The 18,385-nt window shown below is 45.0% G+C and overlaps 1 protein-coding gene across 4 annotated transcripts in view; it reads right to left on the bottom strand.

Annotated features, from left to right (window-relative positions):
• The window catches only part of SEMA4G (semaphorin 4G), a 185,838-nt gene that overhangs the window by 10,493 nt on the left and 156,960 nt on the right, over window positions 1-18,385 (bottom strand). For all 4 annotated transcript variants that reach the window (XM_053310014.1, XM_053310017.1, XM_053310016.1 and 1 more), the window contains 4 exons: window positions 13,361-13,454; window positions 12,647-12,760; window positions 10,733-10,899; window positions 5,853-6,022 (listed from right to left, as the gene is read on the bottom strand). In XM_053310014.1, coding sequence (XP_053165989.1) covers window positions 5,853-6,022; window positions 10,733-10,899; window positions 12,647-12,760; window positions 13,361-13,454 — 545 coding nt within the window. The remainder of the gene's footprint in view (window positions 1-5,852; window positions 6,023-10,732; window positions 10,900-12,646; window positions 12,761-13,360; window positions 13,455-18,385) is intronic.

The raw sequence follows: 18,385 nt of genomic DNA, 5'->3' as shown, positions 1-18,385 counted from the left end.
AAGGCATGACAAGGTAGCAGGGATGATACACTGGAACATCTGCAAAAAATACAAGTTACCTGTAGCCAAAGATTGGTGGGACCATAAAATGGAAAAACTGGTAGAAAATGAAGATGTAAAAATATTATGGGACTTCCGACTACAAACAGACAAACATCTGCCACACAATATACCAGATATAACTGTAGTTGAGAAGAAAGAAAAATAAGTTAAGATAATCAACATAGCAATAATACCAGGGGATAGCAGAATAGAAGAAAAAGAAATAGAAAAAAATCACAAAATACAAAGATCTACAAATTGAAATTGAAAGGCTGTGGCAGAAAAAGACCAAAGTAATCCCAGTGGTAATTGGCACCCTAGGTGCAATTCCAAAAGACCTTGAAGAGAACCTCAACACCATAGGGGCCACAGAAATCACCATCAGCCAATTACAAAAAGCAACTTTACTGGGAACAGCCTATATTCTGCAACGATATCTATAACAACAGCAACAACATTGACAATAAAATTCAGCCATCCCAGGTCCTTGGGGAGGACTCGCTGTCTGGATAAAACAAACCAGTCAATAACACCTGTCTGACTGTGTAAATAAATAAATAATAATATTAATATGGTGATAAGGTGAGGCCTACAGACTTTTGCTTCCTGTCAAAACCCATGGGCTCAGTAAATAGTCCCAGACACAACAGTATTGTAGGGCTGCAAGGACTATGAAGATCACCTGGTCTAATTACACTGAGGAATAGCTTTCATGAAGAACCCAGACGCCTCAAGCAAGGCTATCATGCTGTATGTTACAGGGGAGGAGGATCAACTCCTGGTATCACCAGCCTATTTAACTTAGACACACACACACACACACCCCTTCGGCCCTCCTGCAGATGTTGGCCTACAACTCCCATAATCCTTGGCTATTGGCCACTGTGTCTGGGGATTATGGGAGTTGTAGTCCAAAAACAGCTGGGGGGCAAAGTTGAGCAGGCCTGCTCTATATAGATTGATTACTTAGATCCCGACAGTGCACAAAAAATAGATCACTGATCAGCACCCACCCCACCACCTTCCTTTCAGGAAACAATTCTGGTTACAGAGACAGACCACACTGACTTTAAAAGGGAAGATAATGCCGACTGGAATGTAAAGCAATCTCTCTAGGGCTGTTAAGAGTTCAGCCACGGCTGGAGAATTCTTTAGAGGTTAGCAATACTCTGCACTGTGCCAGGTGATGTTCTAGAAATCTTTTCCTCAAGCAGTTGGCTGCCCTTGCACTGCCTCTTTAAGAGGACTATAATCCGAATTGACTCTTGGCAGAATGAGAGCAGAGCCAGACTAGCAACTTTTGATGAGAAAATGGTAAAGAAGTAATTGAAGTGGGGGCAGCTGCTGGGAAGCTTGAGATTAAATGGGGTTTAAAAAAAAAAGCTTGCAAGAATGATTTCAATGGATGGGCATGTTTATGTTCAAATTTACTGTAAATTTTAAAATGAAGAAGCATAGGAATATAGGAAGCTGCCATATACTGAGTCAGACCATTGGTCTATCTAGCTCAGTATTGTCTTCACAGACTGGCAGCGGCTTCTCCAAGGTTGCAGGCAGGAATCTCTCTCAGCCCTATTGCATGGAGAAGCCAGGGAGGGAACTTGAACCCTTTTGCTCTTCCCAGAGCGGCTTCATCCCCTGAGGGGAATATCTTGCAGTGCTCACACATAAGGAGCAGGAGGGGAGGATGCTTCTCCCTCACAGCTCCAGCTGGTGGGCTTTTGAAAGAAAAGAGGGGACAAGGAGCAGCCAGGTCTCTGAAGGGAGCCAGGAGAGGACTGTCCCTCCTGTGGCCCCCAACTCAGAGTCCTTTCACCATGGACCCCTCCCCTTCCCAGGGCCCCCTCCAGTAGGGCAGCAGAGCAGGGTTCCTGCCAGGCAGGGCGGCACTGCTCCACCAACCCCTATGGTCCATCCCTTCCACATGAGAATTGTAAACATCCTCGAAATCTGAAGCCAGTGCGGAAGAATTTGGTTTGTGTGTGATTGGGGGAGGGGGAGAGGGAAAGACACTGAAATTTGGGGGGAAACACACACACAAAATACTTACTTTTGTACCATATTTAAACTTACTTTACTGCTTAAAGACACAAAATGAACTATTTACGATCAGGAGAACCTTATGTGTTAACTACTTCTTAAAAGCTGCTGGTACACCCTTCTTGTATCCCCAGTCATCGATCTTCTTTCCCTACAGCCCACTCTGCAACTGGATATTATGTCCTTGATCCCAAGTTATGAAATCAAAGGAGGTGACAATAGGGAGCTCACCTTTCCAAGAGAATCAGTAACAAACCAAGGGCCCCTGTAGGCAGTAGCAGTCCATGCAGCTGGGGCAGGGAGGGTGGTAAATGAGCCACAGGTTTGGCTTGTTCCCTCTCTCCTCGCTCCAGCCCAACTACCTAGCCTTCCCCGCTGATGTGTTAACTCCCGGTGTGTGGGCTGGTCATTTGCCCAGGTTGGGGAACTGCACTAATGAACAGACTGCGCAGCTGGGGTTAACATGACAGTGAGGGAGGCAAAGCCTGAATGAGGCAGTCAGAGCAAGGAGAGGAGAGTGGGAACAAGCTGCAACTGTGACTGGTTTACACTACCACCACTCTGGCCCTGCTACTGCCTGCATGGAGGAAGACCTGCTGTTGGCCTGGACTCTGAAACCAGTAGCCAAGACCATCTTCTTGGGCAGCTCAAAACCTCTGACACACCAAGTCACCAAGCCACCCTCCTCCCCTGTAAATCCTCGCTGGAGGCAGCAAAGGAGCCACCCAGAAGCTTTAGAGTGCCATGGGGCGCAGGGCTTCAGGCTAGAGTGCAGCCTCTTTAAAGCCCTTTCACTCTCCACTGAGGAGCGGAGCTTGGAATTGACCTCAGGGCCCGCACCAAGATGTACATGACCAACTGAGCTCTGCAGCAAGGTGTCTGCTTTGAACTGTCTGCCTGATTTTGGCTTCCTGTTCAAATAAAACTGCTAATATCATATAATTGAATAAATAAGCAAATAAATAAATAAAATAATATCATAATGCCTTTATACAAATCTATGGTGCGGCCACATTTGGAGTACTGTGTACTCCATACCTCAAAAAGGACATTATAGAAGATGCAGAAGAGGGCAACCAAGATGATCAGGAAGTTTTCCACAACCAGAAACTTTAGCCCACATCTTCTCCGGAATGGAGTGGGTGCATTCACATATTGGGCAGATTTACCCCAAGTCCCTGCAAGCCATTGGGCAGCACTTCCCACACAATTTGGGGTTTTTTTACTGCTCGTTAGAGTGCAAACCGATTTATATTCAAGGTTAAAAAAACCCCACTTTTTGCATCGGTTTATTTGGATAGCATCGAGTAAAGCCTCACAGAAAACCCGCTGTAAAGCCTGCTGTGTGGAGAACTTCCAGGGCCCTAGAGCACCTTCTTTATGAGGCAAGACCACAACACCTGGGGCAAGTTTTTTAGGGGGGAAAGACGATGGAGGGGAGACATCATACAGGTCTATAAAATTACACTTGGTGTGGAGAGAGTGGATAGTGAAAAATGTTTCTCCCTCTACTAGAACTCCAGGTCATCCCATGAAACTGATCGCCAAGTTTAGGACCAACAAAAGGAAGTACTTTTTCACACAATATATAATTAACCAATGGAATTATCTGCCGCAAGATGTGATGACAACCAGCTTTAAGAGGGCTTTAAGATGGGCTCAGATAAATTCATGGAAGACAAGTCTATTAATGGCTACTAGTCTGAGGGCTATAGGCCACCTCCAGCCTAAATGGAATAAGAGCCTCCTCATCTTTGATAATTTAAAAAAAAAGTCTTTGAAGACGCATCTGTTCACCTAGGCTTTTAATTAAATGCTGTTTTAATTGTTTTAACATTGTTTTAAAATTTTAAATTGTTGTAATGTTTTAATTTTTTCTCTTGTCATGTAATTTGTTTTGTTGTGAACTACCCAGAGACATAAGTTTTAGGTGGTATAAAAATATGTTAAATAAATAAATAAATAATAAAAAATAGGCAAGATGCCTCTAAATACCCGTTGCAGGGGAGGGTATGCCCTCAGCTTTTGCCTGTGGACTTCCTGGAGTCATCTGGTGGGCTGCTGTGTGAAACAGGATACTGGAATAGATAGGCGTTGGGTCTGATCTATACAAAATTTATTCTACATTCTGACATTATCCTTTTAGGCTCAATTGCCAGTGCTATATAATAAATGTCTTCCTCCCATTGCGACCATAATGCTGTGCATGTCATCTTGCTATAAATGTAGACATGCCACATCGACATGTATTACTGACAGAAAACAGCTTGTTAGCTGAGAATAACTTGTTAACATTCAAACTAACATTAAGAACTAACTGAAAATGCCAAAGGCTGATTAAGATTTCAGTGTGGGCTCAGTCTAGAAATGCAGAAGCAAAACGCACAACGGCTATTGTGGTTAAAATCCATATGGTGAATCGTTGGCCTTTGTTCTCAGTAAGGCCAAAGTGAGCCCTGTCAGAGTGCTGGGGTGATTTTCCTCCCCACCCACAACCACCTCCTGCATATGCAGCTATTATTAACCTATTCCACAGATGCTCACCCAGAGGACTTTCCCTCATAAAGTGCTCACTGTCTCCCATCTGTTCCTTGTCCTCAGTGCCAATTCAGGCAATCAGTCACAAATGCCAAAATATTTACAAGGACAAGGAGAATTTCACTTGCAACCAACACTGAAAGGCCTCTGTATTCTTTCTACCATCACCACCCACACTAGCACATCAGTCAGGGAACAGTTACAAGGCCTGGGGAGCTAAAGATGATGTTGATGGGGTTTCAGTGGGATGGTAGTCAGCAGATTGCAGTTAGGTATTTTCAATGGGACGTGGGCCAAGCATGTTAGCACCCCTGCTAACTTGGCAAAGAGGCATCTTTTAACATGGTGATTCTCTTTATTTAGCAGGGGGAGAGTAACTGGCCCTATCCACCCCCAGCACAGTACCTCCAGTGACTGTTGCTGGTGTCTATCTTATGTTTCTTTTTAGATCATGAGCCCTTTGGGGACAGGGAGCCATCTTATTTGTTTGTTATTTCTCTTTGTAAACCGCCCTGAGCCATTTTTGGAAGGGCAGTATAGAAACGGAATTAATGAATGAATGAATAAATAAATAAATAAATAAATATTGTAAGTCCCAGTACGAATCAGATAGTGTCACAACAGGCCCTGAAACCCTTTCCCAAGTGGGCTGAATCCATAGTCATTGGCTTGGTACCCAGACATAAACTGAACCAATTCACATTGGTTTGTGCAAGAGAAATCCAATGAAAATGTGAACTTGTGATGGTCTCAACCTAGAAAATAATGGGTGTGTGGAATGGTCCTAAGTATGAATGTTCCAAGTCAGCTCCAGGCCTGGGGAAGGGGAGGCCTGAAACCTAGTATAATACTTTAATGCACGTAATTTAAACAAGCCACAAGAATAAGGCTGCTGGTTCTCAACTGGCAAAAGGCAGATTATTCCTTTACCCATTTATGGAACACAGAAGAATGGAAGATCAACTTCTCTTGTTCTGGCTATAGGGTACAGGATGTTAAGTTCTGCCATGCAGCAGGCAGGATTAGAACTACACCCAGTGCTCAAGGGTCCCGTGGCACTTCCTGCATTATTTTATGTCTCTTTGCCTAATAATCCCTACCATTCTGATTGCCTTTTTGGTGATGGCAGCACAAGTATTTCAGGAAGCTATTTACACCACCTTCCAAGCCCTCCTTCCTGAATGGCAGCAGTGAATTCAGTACCCAACAGAGTGTAAAGGTACTTGGCTCACCAGTGGGCTGACAAGGTGAATGCTGCATAAAAGATGGTGCTCCGCCAGTCACCGCCATCCAGACTGTAAACATCCTTGAGGACCTCATAGTAGGGAATGTAGCAGGCCAGCCTCGCTTTCATGAAGGATGTCCATTTCCTCTGAAGGATCTTCTTGCCCCCAAGGTCATTCTGGAATGGGAAAAGAGATAAAGCTTGAACAAAGTTTGCCACTCTGAGCTCCTCAAAGAAGGGCAGGATATGAATATGGCAAATATTTATATACCACTTTTCAACAAAAGTTCCCAAAGCAATTTAGATCTATATATATAAAAAAAATAAAAATGAATTCCTGCCCCTAAAGGGCTCACAATCTAAAAAAAGAAACATAAGATAGACACCAGCCAGAGCCACTGGAGGGATGCTGTGCTAGGGATGGAAAGGGCCAATTGCTCTCCCCCTGCTAAATAAAGAGAATCACCACTTCAGAAAGGTGCCGCTTTGCTCAGTTAGCAGCTCAGTTAGCAGGGGACTGTAAGTTCCTGCTCACTTTAAACAAAGTCAAGGGAAGGACTACTCTGACTCCAGAACAGCAGGAAGATTCCCCAACAGTCTTGCCTTGCATGAAGAGACTTAGCTCGATCCAAAAAGAACATAAACACAGAGGAGCTCCATATGCAAAGGGCAACATTCTGCATCAGTGTTGGACTGGCCTATGCTGGGACTTAGATCTTACAGGACCACTCCTATTTACACACAGATTTTAGTCTACTAAAACAAATCAGTTTCTCAACGGTTCTGGTAAGTGGAACTCCTGTAAGCACTGAACATCAAATAAAGAAGAGGTTACTCTGGGTCTGCTTGTGATGTTTGAAAGCATTAGCTTGTCGGCAGATCTGGCATGGCTACTTCATCCTCTCTGGGAATGGCTCCATATTTCCCCAGAATCACTACTTTGGATCAATGGTGTAACCACTGCATGTTTATCAAAAAGCATGTGCTTGTCAACAGTAAAATACAAGCTCCTGAATAATTTGCAGTGCTACAGCAGGGTCATTAATTTGGGCTGAACTTGCACTTTCAGAAAGTAACTGTTTATGCTTCCTGTTGAGTCAAACACAGCAAGGTGAGAGATTGGAGGAGAGCTGAATGCTTCCCTGCGGTGACATAACCCCGCAAAGAAGAGCATTGTGCCAAGGGAGAGCCTGTCTCTACCAGATGAGATAGTTCATGTTCCAAGATGAAACTGAAGCCTTGGGCCCTTAAGGAAGCAAACAAACCTGGTGCCAAAGATATGGAAGTTTGGGATGCAGTGGTGCATATCCCCCTCCATAGACCGTCCATCCTAATTAAATTTATTTATTTATTTATTTATTTATTTATTTATTTATAGTCCGCCTTTCATTAAAACAATCCCAAGGTGGTTTACAGCAAAATTTAAAAACAAGTTTATAAAAATGACACAGTTAAAATATTAAGCTAAAATATAAACAAATCGGATTAAAAAAATTTAAAACACAAGTATAAAAACAATACAAAGTACAAAGAGCAGCAGCAGAGACAATCATATAAAAGCCTGGGTAAAAAGCCAAGATTTAACATGCTTTCTAAAAACTGTGATGGAGACTGAGGAGCGAATAGCCACCGGGAGAGCATTCCAGAGTCTGGGAGCAGCAACAGAGAAGGCCCTGTCCCACGCACACGACAACCGAGCCTCCCTCATTGTCGGTACCTGCAGCAGAGCCCCCTCAGATGACCTCATCAAGCGGGCAGCAACCCTTGGGAGCAGGAGGTCCCTCAGGTATCCCGGGCCCAAACTGTTAAGGGCTTTAAAAGTCAAAACCTGCACCTTGAATTGGACCTGGAAACGAACTGGTAGGCAGTGCAGCTCTTTCAAAATGGGTGTGATGTGCTCCCACCGGGCAGCTCCAGATAAAACCCTAGCTGCCGCATTTTGCACTAGCTGCAGTTTCCAGATATTCTTCAAGGGCAGCCCCATGTAGAGCGCATTACAGTAATCCAGCTGTGACGTGACTAAGGCATAGGTAACCGTGGCCAGATCTGCCTTCTCACCTGACTGTGAGTATTTTGTTTTTTAAAAAACCTGAATTGCAAACTGAATAGATCTAGCTTTAAGTTCCTGCCACTAGCCCTCATTCTGTCTCCTTCCCAGGGCTTTCTCCCTGGGAACACATTATGTGCACTAATCAAATCGCCTCTTAACCTTGTGATCAGGCACACATCTCAAGCTCCTTAAATCTCTCGTGGCCAGGCTCATTCTCCTCTCTGTGCCTGCTCCAATTTTCTCCGGCTGCTGCGCGGCTTGCGAGGACTGAGGGATAACCCGCCAAGGTGACTGATGCGTAAATTCAGAGCCACAAGCAGAGGCCGCCCTGCTCTTCAAACCAGAGCCATCTGTCAACCCGGCTGAAAGGCAGATTCCGTGCATCTCCGCTGGCTCTGCTCTCTTCTTGCCTGGATGCACTCGGGCTCTCAAGCCACCAAGACTGCAACTGCAGGAGGAGGGGGCAGCGTGGCCTGCGTGGGTTGTGTGGATTTCACTCCAAAGCCCTGAGCAGAACTGGCAGCACCTCGGAAAAGTGAAGCAGGAGAGGACGCACTTTTCCTCTGACCATCCTTGCTGCTCACGAAGCTTTTGAGCAGAAGCACAGCGCTGACTGCTGCAATCACTGGAGTGAGATGGTGAATTCTGGGGCCAAGGGCACCTTGCCACATTCCCAGCCAGGGGCCTCTATCATCTCGATCGGAGCTATTCCCACTCTGGCACCACGGACAGAAGCGGCTCTGTGCTTGTCCTTGCAGTATGCTGCGGCTGGTCTGGTTATTCATTACTTGTTTATCATGTTAGCATTCCTCCAAGAACCACCCATGGGGGTAGCTTGACATTATCTTCGCAGCAGTCCGGTAAAGAAGGGGAGCTAAGGAGCAGTGACTTATTGGTTTCGGTGTTTCATGGCTAAACAGGGATTTTACCCTAACGAGTAAAAACCATTTAGTTTACTTCTGAGTAAACACAGTCAGGATTATTATTTACATTTCTATCCCACCCTTCAAGGAAGGACCAAACAAATCCCACCATTTTATCCTTACATCCACCCTATGGAGGTAGGTTGGTATAACAACTGGCTCAGGGTCCCCCACTGAGCTTTATGACTGAGTGGGTTAGTTAGTTAGACAACACACACGGTGACTATAGTATCATATCATATATAACTCAAACACAGAATACAATACTAAAATCAACTCCTTGAACTAACACCAGCCTTTGCCAATTACCAATTAAGAAGTAGATAACTCAACAGCAATAGGCATAAGTAAGTTATGAGGGTGCGTGGATCTTTGCCATTTTCTATATAGTTCCAAAAGGGTTCCCATCTCATATTAAAAAGGGTGTCTTGATTTTGATGATTGTCCAGTTTTAAAGTTGAAGAGACTTTATCTATTAGCATAATATTTCAATTTTTTTTTTAGAAACCAGTCTGTTATAGAGACATGGCCTCTTTCTCCAAACAGATCCAATTCTGAGCCAGCGTGGTGTAGTGGTTAGAGTGCTGGACTAGGACCGGGGAGACCTGAGTTCAAATCCCCATTCAGCCATGATACTTGCTGGGTGACTCTGGGCCAGTCACTTCTCTCTCAGCCTAACCTACTTCACAGGGTTGTTGTGAAAGACAAACTCAAGTATGTAGTACACCGCTCTGGGCTCCTTGGAGGAAGAGCGGGATATAAATGTAAAAATAATAATAATAATAATAATAATAATTATTATTATTATTATTATTATTATTATTATTGAACCTGTATCTCCCTGTTCCTAGCACAACACCCTAACCACTACACCACACTACCTCTCATGTCCTCTACAAATCCAACACTCTGTTAACTACACTGCACCAACTATTGCTGATAATTAGACATTGCATGGCACCTATGCACTAACCCACTTGCGTTCTCCCAACAGTTAATTTTGCTAAATGGTTAACAGCAAGCAAAGCTATGGGGCTATAAGTGGTTTCAGCCACAAATATTACCAAAAGTGTGTCAGCTGTCTCCAGAGAAGCAACAGAGTTATCAGTATAGTAGCAAGAGGTTGCAGGATAAATTGCAATGGTCTCAATCACAAATACAACTTATGTACAAGATTTCGCAATGCAGAACATATGGGCTACAGGTGGATGAAGGAAAGCACAGGGTAGAGCAATGGCTGAGCTGGGAATCTTCATATTGGGATACCCCTGCTAGCAAGGCAAAGAGACAACTTATAAAGAGCAACTGTCCCTATTCAAACCCAGCACAGCTTTCCTCCCAGTGGCTGGTGGTGTGTGTGTTTAGACCAGACCTGCGCAACTTCAGCCCTCCTGCAGATGCTGGCCTACAACTCCCATAATCCCTGGCTATTGGCCACTATGGTTGGGGATTATGGGAGTTGTAGTCCCAAAACACCTGGGGGCCAAATTTAGGCAGACCTGGCTTAGACTGTGGGTCTTTTGGGTACAGGAAATCATTTTCTGTTTTCTTTTGCTATGTTAACCACTTTTTTGAGAACTTTGTTTTGGTTGAAAAGCAGTATATAAATATTTCTAACAATAGCAATAATTCCTGTATAGATTTCAAGCTACTAAAGCAGGACTGGGTCTAGTGCAGTCATGAGGTGGAAGCCAAGAAGAGACCACAGGAGGTATAAGGCAGTAACCGCTACTTTCCATTTAGTCTCTTTTTAAATTAAGGATCCTCTGATTGCATGACTTAACACACACAAAGTAGCATTCTCTAAAGAGAGAAGGCAGCATTACACCTCATCAGCACAAGAGGTTGAGTTCGTGATCCTGAGGATGCTCTTCAGCACCCCTGATGCACTTCCGGCCACCCCAGTCATTTTACCTTGCACACTCGAGCCACCCTGGCTACCCTGGGAGCTTGTGTCTTGTCAGAGATAGTGGTGCTCTCCTCTCCAGCTCGCTCGGTGAAGAAGTAGTAGATCTTGTCGTCATCCCCCACAGGGCTGTTCACACTTTCCCTCACCAGCACTGAGGCCACAAATTCGGCATCTGCACAAACCAAGGAGAGGGAAATGGCATTCCGCGGAGAACGGCCAAGAGAATGGTGGCTGGGAGGCTACTAGACACTAGGGCTGTTCTCACCACCTAAGGAGAGCTGTGCGTGCTCCTCTGTGTGTTTGCAAAGAACAAGGTAAGAGATGGGGAGAGTGGTGGTGGCAGAGCCAGAAGCTGGAAAGGACGGCTGCGGTCAACCTGCATTTTGTTCCCAGAATGTTATCGAGGGTGAGTGAAAAGCCATCCTGCCCAGCACCCACAGGATCACTCTCCCCTCCTTATACCTTGATCCTTGCAAACACATAACAACTGCTGACTGGAAGCATGCACAGCTCTCCTCCCCGGTTGGGCTGCTCCTGAAACCCTGTTTAGAGTCATGAGAACAGCCCTGCTGGCTGACATGTAGAGGAAAACTACTCAAAGTGGTCTCATTGGAATTAAAGAGCAAGTTAGATATTGCCTAACTTAATTCCCATAGTACTACTCTTAGTATTTTTCCTCCTCTTGTCAGCACTATTTGGGTACCACTTGCTACTGACATGCATGATCTTCTCAGCAGGGATGGCACGGATAGGAGAGGAGAGCTGGTCCTGTGGTAGCAAGCATGACTTGTCCCCATAGCTAAGCAGGGTCTGCCCTGGTTGCATCTGAATGGGAGACTTGATGTGTGAGCACTGCAAGATATTCCCCTCAGGGGATGAAGCCGCTCTGGGAAGAGCAGAAGGTTTCAAGTTCCCTCCCTGGCTTCTCCAAGATAGGGCTGAGAGAGGTTCCTGCCTGCAACCTTGGAGAAGCCACTGCCAGTCTGTGAAGACAATACTGAGCTAGATAGACCAATGGTCTGACTCAGTATATGGCAGTTTCCTATGTTCCTAAGCAATAGGGGCAATAGATGCAACTGCATTATCAAAGAGAATTATCTTATCCAGAACGGCAGGTAGCTTACCTGTAACGGTAGTTCTTCTGGTCACCTGTACCTTCACATAAATGGGCTTCACGCACACGCAGAAGCCCGATCAGGAGCCTTCCAAGGTATCTTGCCTCTCTTTTTGGCGGTAGCACCACCCCACTCGCTATCCTACAATGAGCCCCGCAACTGCTATTCCCTCAGTTTTGGAGTTGGGTGCACCCAAAACACCTTCCTGTGAAGGGCAGGAAGGGTGTGTGTGTGACCACCAGAAGAACTACCATTGTAGGTAAATAATCTGCCATTCTTCTTAGTGGTCCCTGTACTTCACACAAAAGGGTGCATGCCAAGCTGACTGACTAGGTGGGGAGAGCAGGAGTTTCAGGAGATATACTGTACTCAAACAAAGATTGACTGTAGGGCTGCGCATCTGAAGGCTGCATCCTGTTGGGCCTTGGCGTCCAACACACAGTATTTCACAAAGGAGGATGGCGATGTTCACATTGTTGCCTGACAGGTTGAGTACAGGGGGAATCGCCCGGTTGGATGATGTGGATGTAGCTAGTGCCCATGTGGAACAGGCTCTCACTCCTATGGTATAGACAAGATAGGCTCCCATTTGGGCTTCTGTGTGTGCTTGTGTGAAGTACGGGGACTACTAATAAGAACCTGACACCATGAACTGGGTGCAGGTCTCTCCAGGAGCTAGTTGGGTCACTGAAGTTTCTCTCTGGAGCAGAGCAAGGCAACAGCAAGGATATGGCTTCAGGGACTGGAAGAGCTCCACAAACCCTACAGACATGTGGATATGATTCTGGGATGAGCAGATCCTACCATTCAGCCAGTGCAGGGGGGATTCCTCCGTCTTCAGGATCCGCTGGTGCCGGTTACGTCGGATGTCTGGAAGGCTGCGGAATTCGTAGCGTGTTGCTGTGTATAAACTGCCATCTGGGAGATAAAGCAGCACAAAAGGTAAGGCAAAGCCAGTCCTGTGGATGGTTTTCCTCACCGTTTAATCAATAGCTCCCCCACTGAGCCTAGGCTGAAGGCCTCTTTCCTTGTTAAATTAACTCTTATGTAATCAGAATGAGCATGTTCTGCTGATAAAAGCCACACTCCTGCTTCTGAGGTTTTACTGCCATTATGTGTCAGTGCATGACAGCATTTCCACATGGCCAGACACAGAAAGAGTGCTGGAGGAATAACCAAAGCATTACCCATTCCTTGTCAACTGTCACATGGCATCTCATGGGTTTAGGACTCCAGTCATGCCTGGGGTGGAAGAGAACCAGCTGTGCTGTGTGGCTGGAAAGGCCTGGGTGCTGATTCGGGAGGGAGGCTGCAGCTGCTCTGGCATCATAAAAGGAAACAGCTAAGTACAAAGGGGACGAAAGGAACTGCACTGGGCCCTAAGATGATAATCAGTGCTGATAGCATCCCCAGAAACCCCTCCCCTACACATCCCTACCCCTTTTTACTTTGCCTGCTCTGGGTTAATCCAAAAAGAACTACTGCATGGAAAAGAGTGAAGAGAAACAAAGTACATACCCACAATGAGACCTGTGTAGCCTCTGGCTGGGTCATATGGGCATTTTTCCTTCCCTTCCTCAAAATGGGAGGGTAGCGTGAACTTGTTGGTATCCTAGAGCACACAAAGAGATGAGACAAAGGGTCATACAGTTTGCCTGCATCCCCTGACAATGCTTGGAGACTAAAGGCCCCTGTGGAGAAACAACCAAGAAAACCGAGTACATAGGGATGAGGTGGTTCATTTAGATGCTGCTCCCCAAAGGGAACCATGGGCTGCCCTTGGCAGGAAGGACTCTCATTCCCCTGCACCACTCACTTCTCATGCGTCCCTACATAGCTCAGCTTCCTTGGCAGCTAGAGTAGGGGCGATTGCCAGGATTAGCTATTCCCTCCATGCAAGGCAATGAGGGCCAGCATCTCTCGTCCATCCATGTAGATTTGTCCTAACCCCAGAGAAGACCTGTTTGGGACATGCATTTAACAGCAACATGAATTCTGCTTATACAGTGTTTTTCTGAAGTGCTTCACATCCCAGTAATCCTTAACAACTCTCTAAGGTTGGTATTATTATCCCCACTATGCTGCTGAGAGCTAAGACTGTGAGCTCAGTGGCTTGCCTACGACCATCCCATGAGCTCCTTGGCAAGATGAGAAATTTGAACCAGGGACTCCTAGCTCATGATCCGAACCATGACATCACAGCTCTGTACAATTCTTATATCATTAACCTCACAATAATTTTGTGAAGCAGATTAGGCTAAGACACAGGGTTTCTCAAACGTTGGTCCCCAGATGTCCCCAGACTACAACTCCCATAATCTCCAGCCACCATGACCTTTGGCATCTGGGGGCCCAAATTTGAGAACTCCTGGGCTAAAAAATAGGTACCCCATGGCTCTACATAGACCAGAACTCTGATCTCCTAGAGCAAATGCAACTTTCTATTCAGGGGCATAGCTAGGGGAGAGGGGCCCCGTGTTCACCCCTCTCCCCGACAGCCCCTTAGAGTGAAGGAGAAAATGAAGAAAATAGGCAGCGGTGGAGCTGGGGGCCCCGGGTTCTTTGAATCCATCCACTCAATTATAGCTACGTCCCTGTTTCTCTTTCAGATCAGTCTAGAAATCTGCACGAACATAATCCCCCTTTATTATTACTGTTGTTGTTATGAATATTTATGATAACAATGCACATGAAGAATCCTGATGTTAAGTGCAGAGTATGGTGGCTCCATCAGAGTCATGCGTTAATTTCAACTAAAATAAAATAAAATTCTAGTGCTTATGTTTCTAGGGAAAGCATTTTGAGTACGTGAAGGCAATTTGAAGGCTCAGTCTAGAAGTCTGTGTAGAGTTTCTGTTGGTCAACGGATGGGTCTTCTTTGTTTCATCAGCTCTCTCTCCTTTCCCATAATGTAGGTGCTACTCTTCCTAATGCCTCAAAGGGTCTATCCCTCCCCACCTTCCACTCAAATGCCAAAGGTACTCCCAAACATCATTCCCAGCCTGAGGCTGCACCATACTCAGGACTGGAAATGCCTCAGAAAACAGGCATTTTCTTACTGTGGACATTTATTTATTTATTTAACACTTTTGTATACCGCCCAAAACGCAAGCCTCTGGGCAGTTTACAACAACAATAAAATCAACTGACAAAAAGACTAAAACATTTCAACAATTAAAATTTAAAATGTTTAAACTATTAAAAACACAATTAAAACAATATCTAATTAAAAGCCTGGGTGAACAAATGTGTCTTGACTACCCTTTTACAAGTTGTAAGATATGGGGAGGCTCTTATTTCAGGAGGAAGCATGTTCCAAAGCCAAAGTGTGTTCCAATTATTGCTTTGATACAATAGTAGCTGTGTTAACTACTTTGATCCTGTTGAACTAGCTGCGATCAGCATGGGAAATGGTGTCCTGAATTGCATGGGACCAGTGCTCAGATTTATTTATTATCTATCTATCTATCTATCTATCTATCTATCTATCTATCTATCTATCATATTTTTACACCGCCCAAAACTTACATCTCTGGGCGGTTTACAACAAGATTAAAAAGTGAAACATTAATTAAAAGCAAAAGCAAAACAAAACAAAAATTTAAAAGCAAGAAATGTAAAACACAATTTAAAAAATTTAAAACAATATTCTAAAAACAACATTCAAAACAATTAAAACAATATCAGTTAAAAGCCTGGGTGAAGAAATGTTTTAAAGGATGTCTGTTACAAGTATGAGCGTTCTAAGCTGTCCAACCTAAATACTCTGAGAATACAACTAAACATTTTTTCCTATGCTGTTCCTTCATGCTTTATTTTTTGTTGTTTAAGCTGAAATTGGTGAAGGAAGGATGTTTACACTGAAACACAAACACTGATGGGAATGGATTTCAGCTTTATTTGAGCTTCCCAGAAATGTTTTCCCTGATCTTGACCTTTCTTAATTGCCCTAAAACAACCAACTCTCTTTACTATAAAAGAATCTTCAAATACCAAGTATCAAACAGGAGATCTGATCCTGTATTTGTTTACTCAGATGTAAATTCTACTGAGATCAATGGAGCTTAGGGATGTGCATGAACCAGTTTAGAGGCCCTTTTACGGGCCTCTGAACCGGTTCAATAGACCGGTGGGTCCGCCTGTTCTAAGGTGGGGGGTGCAATAGCTTTAAGGACAGAGGAGGGTGCAGTTAACACCCACACACACACACCCGTCGCGCTTCACCCTCCGGCACTCTGTGTAAAAATAGTCCGGCGGGGCAGCGGTATGCCTCCTTACTGCCCCATTGATCCTCTGACTGGAAGTGCCCGGTGCGCGTGCACGAGACTTACACACGTTGTGTGCGCACCTGCCTGCAATGTGCACACGCGTGCTGGCCATTTCCGGTCGGGGGATCAATGGGGCAGCAAGGAGGTACGCTGCCACCCCACCCGACTCTTATTACACAGAGCACTGGAGGGGGAAGCGTGGCCAGGTGTCTGTGTGTAAATGCACCCTCCCCCGTCCTTAAAGCTATTCCCTGCCCCCAACATCAGCTTGAAGGGTGCTGGTTCTGTGCACACCACTAATGGAGCTTATGTGCCTAACATATAATTCCAATAATGTATCAACTTCATTGGCTCCTAATTTACTCCTGGGCTCAATTCAAGATGCTGGTATTGATTTTTAAAAGTCTAAATGTCCTGGGACTAGGGTATCTTAAGGACCTCTTCCTTGCATATGAAGCTGCCTTATCTTTTTGGTCCTTGGAGAGGCCTTGGGAACATAGGAAGCTGGCTTATAGCGAGTCAGACTCTTGGTCCATCCAGCTCAGTACTGTCTACACAGACTAGCAGCAGCTTCTCCAAGGTTACAGGCAGGAATCTCTCTCAGCCCTATCTTGGAGATGCTAGGGAGGGAACTTGGAACCTCTATGCTCTTCCCAGAGCAGCTCCATCTCCTAAGGGGACTATCTTACAGTGCTCACACATCAAGTCTCCCTTTCATATGCAACCAGGATGGACCCTGCTTAGCTAAGGGGACAAATCATGCTTGCTACCACAAGACCAGCTCTCCTCCCATCAATGCCTTGCTCTGTATTCCCTCTCCATCTCACGAACCAGATGAGAATAACAGGCAGAGTCTTTTCAGCTATTGTATCCAAGCTCTAGAACTCTGTTTTCCAGGAAGAACTCATTTGGTCGCTTCACTCCTTAGCCCTCTTTCACTCTTTAGGTGTCTGCATACATGCACATGTTTTTGTCTAAATGACTGCACCTGCATTCATTTAAAAAGTAAACTTGGGTGCAGACCCTCTCAGTAAAGGTGCAGATAGGAAGTGGACTGCTTCATGTGGATTCAACATAGTATGTGAATCACTATACATGTGTTCAGATCTGTATGTGCATGCACTGTACATATATTGTACATGTGTAGTGATTAGGCTCCCCTCCCCCTAAAGAGTTAACTGGAAGTGAACCTTGTCTTGACTGAGGCTGGTGAACTACAGGGCTCAGCCAATCAGCACACCAGGTGAGCGGGAACTAGAGAGCTGTTCAAGGAGGAAGGGTTTACTCTTGGTTAGAGAAGGACATGTGGCCATGGAGGATGGCAGAAGGAGAATGACTCTGCAGATCCTTGAAAGACAGGAGGGCAGGAAACTTGAATTATCAACCAGAGTGGAGTTCAAGGCAAGGAGCCAGGGCTTTGGCTTCAGGAAGATTAATTTAGGGGAAAGTTTGTTTTGTTAGACTTTGTTTTAGAATTTATATTTCTTTGGGGGGGGGGGGGTTTGCATATTCCTGATACTGTTTTATTATAGTTTCCCTGCAACTTAATTGCAATAGGAAACACTAGCCTTTGTCCATCCTACCTAGGATGTTGCAAAGGACTCTATAAACTTTCAAACATGCCTAAGACAACCTATTTTTGTAATCTACTATGTATTCTTAACTGTGTAGTGATCAGCCACTGAACAGCCCCTCCTTTCCCCTAAAGAGTGAACTGGAAGTGAACCCTGTCCAGGCAGTGACCTCTAGGGATCAGCCACTCAGCACATGGTGGGTGGGACCTTGAGGGCCATGCGACAGGAAGAGAGGGTTCCTTTGTGCAGAAGAAGCTAGGCTGGAGGAGGAGAGGCCGCCAGGGGAAATGACTGCAAAAGGGAAGACTACAGCCCTTGGAATATAGGACTGCAGAGGCTTAAATTCTCAATCCCAGAGTTTGGGGTGAGTACAAGGGAAAAGGAAACCAGGGTTTTTGGCTTTCTGTAAGTTTAACTTAGGGAACAGTTTGCTAGTCTGTCTGTGTTAGACTTTTATATTTTCTTTCTGTGTGTTTTGCATATCTCTTTTATTGTTCTCAGTTTGTCTATTTGTAATGCAACTAAGCTAAGAAACAGCCTGTGCCCAACTATCCAACAGGACGTAGTAAAATACTCTGAAAACTGTAAACGTGCTTTTGGATTTTCCTACATCCATGCTCCTGGCAACAGGGATGCTTTTTAGAAGTATTCCTGTAACCTATTGAATGATTTTTACCTGTAACTAAAAGCTGAGAGAGCCT

The sequence above is a fragment of the Hemicordylus capensis genome, chromosome 3 (genome assembly GCF_027244095.1).
Source record: "Hemicordylus capensis ecotype Gifberg chromosome 3, rHemCap1.1.pri, whole genome shotgun sequence".
Classification (NCBI taxonomy): domain Eukaryota; kingdom Metazoa; phylum Chordata; class Lepidosauria; order Squamata; family Cordylidae; genus Hemicordylus; species Hemicordylus capensis.
The sequence above is the reverse complement of the archived record's forward strand: the minus strand, read 5'-3'. Positions and strand labels throughout refer to the sequence as shown.